At 34.0% G+C, this 5759-nt stretch overlaps 1 protein-coding gene across 1 annotated transcript in view; it reads right to left on the bottom strand.

Moving 5' to 3' along the window:
* LOC111089617 overlaps positions 1-5174 on the bottom strand; it is a 13824-nt gene extending 8650 nt beyond the window's left edge. Inside the window, exons 1-2 of the mRNA XM_022402457.1 lie at positions 5127-5174; positions 3912-4023 (exon numbers count right to left, since the gene is read on the bottom strand). Of these exons, the coding sequence (XP_022258165.1) occupies positions 3912-4023; positions 5127-5174 (160 nt within the window). The remainder of the gene's footprint in view (positions 1-3911; positions 4024-5126) is intronic.
* Positions 5175-5759: the final 585 nt, after the last annotated feature.

The raw sequence follows: 5759 nt of genomic DNA, 5'->3' as shown, positions 1-5759 counted from the left end.
CTTCACATGTAATCAGTAAACGTTAAAAATTACCGTTCCTTCACATGTAATCAGTAAACGTTAAAAATTACCGTTCCTTCACTTGTAATCAGTAAACGTTAAAAAATACCATTCCTTCACATGTAATCAGTAACGTTAAAAATTACCGTTCCTTCACTTGTAATAAGTAAACGTTAAAAATTACCGTTCCTTCACTTGTAATCAGTAAATGTTAAAAATTACCGTTCCTTCACCTGTAATCAGTCAATCCTGGTAATGTTAAAAATTGTCGTCCCTACACTTGTAATCAGTAAACGTTAAAATTACCGTTCCTTCACTTGTAATCAGTAAACGTTAAAAATTACCGTTCCTTCACTTGTAATCAGTAAATGTTAAAGTTATCGTTCCTTCACTTGTAATCAGTAAACGTTGAAAATTACCGTTCCTTCACCTGTAATCAGTAAACGTTAAAAATTACCGTTCCTTCACCTGTAATCAGTAAACGTTACAAATTACCGTTCCTTCACTTGTAATCAGTAAATGTTAAATATTACCGTTCCTTTACCTGTAATCAGTAAACGTTAAAAATTACCATTCCTTCACTTGTAATCAGTAAATGTTAAAAATTACCGTTCCTTCATTTGTAATCAGTAAACGTTAAATATTACCGATCCTTCATTTGTAATCAGTAAACGTTAAAAATTACCGTTCCTTCACTTGTAATCAGTAAACGTTAAAAATTACCGTTCCTTCACTTGTAATAAGTAAACGTTAAAAATGACAAAATATTTTAGTCAGTTTACAAAAAGTAGCCTTTTTTGAAAGCAAATTTAGTTAAAATTAGCTGATATGTTCCATTTTAATATTTCACAGTTAAAATAACTTCTAATTTCACTTTTCTACACAACTATTACTAGAAAGATTGTTTATTTATTTAAGTATATTAAAGTAGTGTTATATTTTATAAGTTTACTTGCAGGTGTTCTGCATACAGATTTGGATGACGTAAAGTTACACTAACATGCTACAATGCCTGTTCTATAAGACTTATGCTTGATCCAGTTTCTATGCAATGCTCTTTTGGAGTGATGACATACTAATTTCAATGGCTGGTAAAGGCACTTGTGAAAGTTAATGTGAGTTGTAACTTTATACTACTTGAATATGTATAATGGCGATGATCGTTGACATCTACATCAGATCGTTGGTTTGACCTAACACTGTAGCATCATCATTCTTTAGATTTTGATCTTTGTCCTATGTTGACATTAGAAATAGTCCCTCTGTTAAAGCTGCCAAAAGTTTTATAAAAAACAACAACATAGATGCAGATAGTTTCTCGCTGTGATCCAGAAGCTCCTTAGGGGAAACATAAACCCTCTCAGCTGACATTGTTCTAAGACCTTGTGTGGTGGCTGAATTTGGTGTAGAATCTGACCAAAATATACATCCCTATAAATTGTAATGTTCAACTCCAGACTTCATCCAGAGATGACCGTGTCCCCAGACTCTTGTAAGATTTAGTGGATCTTCCTTCAAACACTGGCAGCATCTCTGCCACACAGTAGTACAGAATATAGCAGCAGATTCCTAATCGCACCATTATTTAGTTATGATAGTGATGTGAAATAGATGATCCATCAATATTGAAGGGGCTGTAAAGGAAAATTGAACCATTTCCTTAAACATTTCAAGCAAGTTGTTCCATAAAATAGATGGATCCAGAGATAGCTGTTGCAGCATCTGAAGCTATCTATGGATATTTTGGTGCTCAATGTCCCAGAGCATTTGGAGAAGGTATGATCCAATGACTAGGATATAGCTGTCAAAAAGTACCACTAGATTCTTAGCTGTGTTGAAAATGGAGCAATCCATATGATTGAGTTCAAGGTTTAAAGGCAAGGACCTCATAAAAACTCAGCCTTTTACGTGGATTATTGAAGGGAGTAGCATGGGAACCCATTTGTGAGCATGTCTCCTGATGATCATGATGAGGTAGCAATCAAAACAATTATTAAAAGGCTACTGAGAGAATCCATCACTGATTGATGCAGTACCCATGTCAATGTGCTTCAAAGTAGTTACACTGAACTTTTTGCTGAAATGGTGATAGAAAAGCAACAATGATAGATTGCAGCTGTTGAATTTGCTCCAGGATAAATAGAAATGTCGATTACAAGTTCCATTGCGGCAGATGATGTAAGGCAGAGGTTCTAAGCCCTTGGGGCACCAAGGGTCTTCAGTGACTGTCCGAACTTTCCTTTATAGTCCAACAGTGGCTGTGCAAAAGGGGTCTATTTGAAGGCAGTAGGCTACCGAGCTAGCCACGTGGACAGAATCTGGGTCACAGCCACAAACAAAATCACTAATGTATGGTGCCATGGTGCATCAACCATGGTTCCAGATGGGACAAGAGGGCTTATCATCACCTATGCAGCTAACATTGAGCTCTTAAAAATGGCAGGAAAGTGAGGAAAGAAACCCTTACTATACAAATAGTTATGGAAATATTCATATTCTGTTGCAGGTTAGGACTATCAGGAACAAGTTCCATATTAACCAATGCCACAACAGATGTATGAGGTTCAATAACAATCTATGGCTCTAGCTGCTCTATCTAATTGAAACTAGTGGAGTCTGAGTTGGATGAGCACAGCATGCAGCTTTTACCCAAAGGTATAATGGCTGATTTGGAGAACCATGGACTTCACATTGTATGGTATATAAAAATAATGATATGTGGATGTGAGGTTGAGCTTCTAGTAGATATTGGATTTGCCTGGATCTTGCTCACCTAACCATGTATCAGGCATTCCAGCAAAAATCATCATATTGGCCCGTTATCAATCAATTCATCCTGAAAAGATAGAAAAAAGTGGAAAGGCATGCCTCCGACTTCATCTTCATCATGTTACATGCCAAATTTATGTAGTAGGCTTCAGATTTGGTTCTGGCATTTATTGAATTGTAATTACACAGTAAATCCACCCAGTTTTGATTAGGTTGAGGCTTTGAACAGTGGACTGTATGCATACATGTTGATAGTGATACCATCAAACACCAAAGTTGCATTCTTTGGTATATTACAGATGCAGCTTAGGTCACTGTTGCCATTTGCTGAAGTGGCAAAACGTATGCATCTAAGCAGCAGTAAAGCAATAAATCTAAATGACTGGAAGATTAGAATTGTATTAGCTTTGGCTGTAAGAACGAATAACGTGTAATTGACAGTAACAATATACAGTGATTCTAGAAATAAATAAAGGGTAAGTGAGATTTATTTTGTAGTTTTCATGGTGGTTACAAGGTTGGTCAAACGAACCGAGCCTGTATACAGTGTTAGGGTGGGGAAAATAACAGATATAATATAAAGCTTTACTAAAAATAACAACATTTGATGTTTATTTATGAGGTTCTACAGGTTATGAAAATCAGATTTGAAATCTGTAATATGTAAAAAATATATATCTAATTTTTACATGAAAATCACCTTACACTCAGATTAGTCAGAGTCTGACTCAGACTTTGCCTCCATATATTCACAGACACGTCTTTAGTAAAAAAAAAAATGTAATGTTTACTCAAATCTTGCCAAATTTCATGAAGATAATTTTACTACAATAAATGTTGTAATATGTATAGTTTCATGATAACATGATGGTTGCATGTTGGTTGAGATTACCAATCATTTATAAAAAGAGCTAATCTAACTAACACTTAAGTCATTTGATATCTTGACATTTTTTACGATCAAGATCCTTAGTATGTGTTGTTTAATTTGTTTATGATTCAATTGAATCATCAAAGTTTAACTTCATATTAGAGAACTTTATATATATATATATATAAGATGTAATTCAAAATCATTTCCACCCTAGGTATATAACAAAAATAATCTGATGACTGAAACTTGGCATCAAATCCGAACTTACCACACTGTGTAGCTGTTGATACGGACAAATAGAGCATGCGGACATACTGGGTGTAAACATTGGCATCAACATCTGACACATCTTTCTCACTCTGGAACTCCCACAAGTTGGGCTACAAGAATTCAAAGTTTATTGTTATTTCTAGACTTCAATACATATCTTCACAGTGAGATTCATGCTAAAATTGAGAACATCAGAGAAAAGTTGATTCTTATAAATCTCACGTTTCAATTCACACGCCATATTTTATTCTTGACAATATAATTATTACTATTTTATTTGAAAATGGCTGAAATATAAGTTTTAAATCCTAATGGAATGGCTTGTGACTTTAAAACTAATAGGATTGACTGATTACAGGTGAAGGAACTGTAATTTTTAACATTTACTGATTACAAATGAAGGAACGGTAATTTTAACATTTACTGATTACAAGTGAAGGAACGGTTATTTTAACATTTACTGATTACGGATGAAGGAACGGTAATTTTTAACATTTACTGATTACAAATGAAGGAACGGTAATTTTAACATTTACTGATTACAAGTGAAGGAACGGTAACTTGTGATGTATATTTGATCTTACAGAACAGATTTTAGTTTGTTCTGATTTTTAGCTATGTATGTATGTAATGCTTTTAATATATACTATTACAGTGAGGTATCCGTTCTTTTATTTTGAACAAGTTGTATTTAAATTATCTTTTTAAAACTACTTTTTTATGAAGATTTTGCTTTTTTTTATATTTGAAAAATATTAAGAGATTGCTATGATTCTGCTTTCACGGGATCCCAAGTGGGTCAGCGGTAATTTTCTGAACTTACAATGCTAAAATTCGAGGTTCGATTCCTCGCGGTGAATAGAGCGTAGACAGTCCATTGTGTAATTTTGCACTAACACAGCTCTCCTGTGGCACAGCGTTATGTGTACGGACTTAATCCTAGAAACAGGGTTCGATACCTGTGGTGGGCAGAAAATAGATAGCCCTTTGTGTAGCTTTGTGCTTACCTGGAAACAAACAAGCCTTAACACAACATATTTTAATGATCATCAAGTTTCTAATGTTAGATTCCGGATGATTATCTAAGTATGTTCCAGACTAATTATAAAAACAAACATTATCGTTTTTACTTTGCAAAGATTGTTCTGTTCCTCATTATTAAATGAAGATTTCTATACATTAAGTCATTTAATCTAAACTTCGTGTATCTCACCATTTCTAGTTGAAGTTCTAGTATCAGTGAATTTAACACTTGGAGCATGCGGTACTTATCGTGTTTATATTTTCGCTGGGGTATATTCTTGGGCAAAGCTACTCAATGGATTGTTTATGCTCAGTCTCTTAAACAGTCTGTAGACGCTGAATTCTGAAATCTAAATTTAAGCCTTATATTTCTGACAGTACAATCAAAGTAAACATTTATTTTCAATATATACTCTAGATATCATTACATAGCCAAACGCCTATTGAATTAAAGTAATGTATATTCATAGTATGCACTTTTAATGATAATAACGAGTGGATAACGATTGAATTTATTACCTTCACCCTATTTTTATCCTTTAGTTATGATAAGAAGCATATTTTATAATGGGACAACGTTTCTAATGGTTTAACACTTTCTGGTGGTTTCTGGCATGAAACTTCTGATAGGGAAAGTGTTGTTTAATAAATATTTTTAGCCGCGGCATAACGGCTTATACAATGGCTCTGAGTTTTTTCAAAGTTTTAGCTCATAGCTCCGTCATCTCTTGACCGATTTGAGATCTAATTACAGTTTTGGACTCAAGAGGTCAAACTGTTTCCATTGATTATTTGATCATGCTTAAAATCTCATCGATTAATT

Source organism: Limulus polyphemus, unplaced genomic scaffold, assembly GCF_000517525.1.
Source record: "Limulus polyphemus unplaced genomic scaffold, Limulus_polyphemus-2.1.2 Scaffold6802, whole genome shotgun sequence".
Classification (NCBI taxonomy): domain Eukaryota; kingdom Metazoa; phylum Arthropoda; class Merostomata; order Xiphosura; family Limulidae; genus Limulus; species Limulus polyphemus.
The sequence above is the reverse complement of the archived record's forward strand: the minus strand, read 5'-3'. Positions and strand labels throughout refer to the sequence as shown.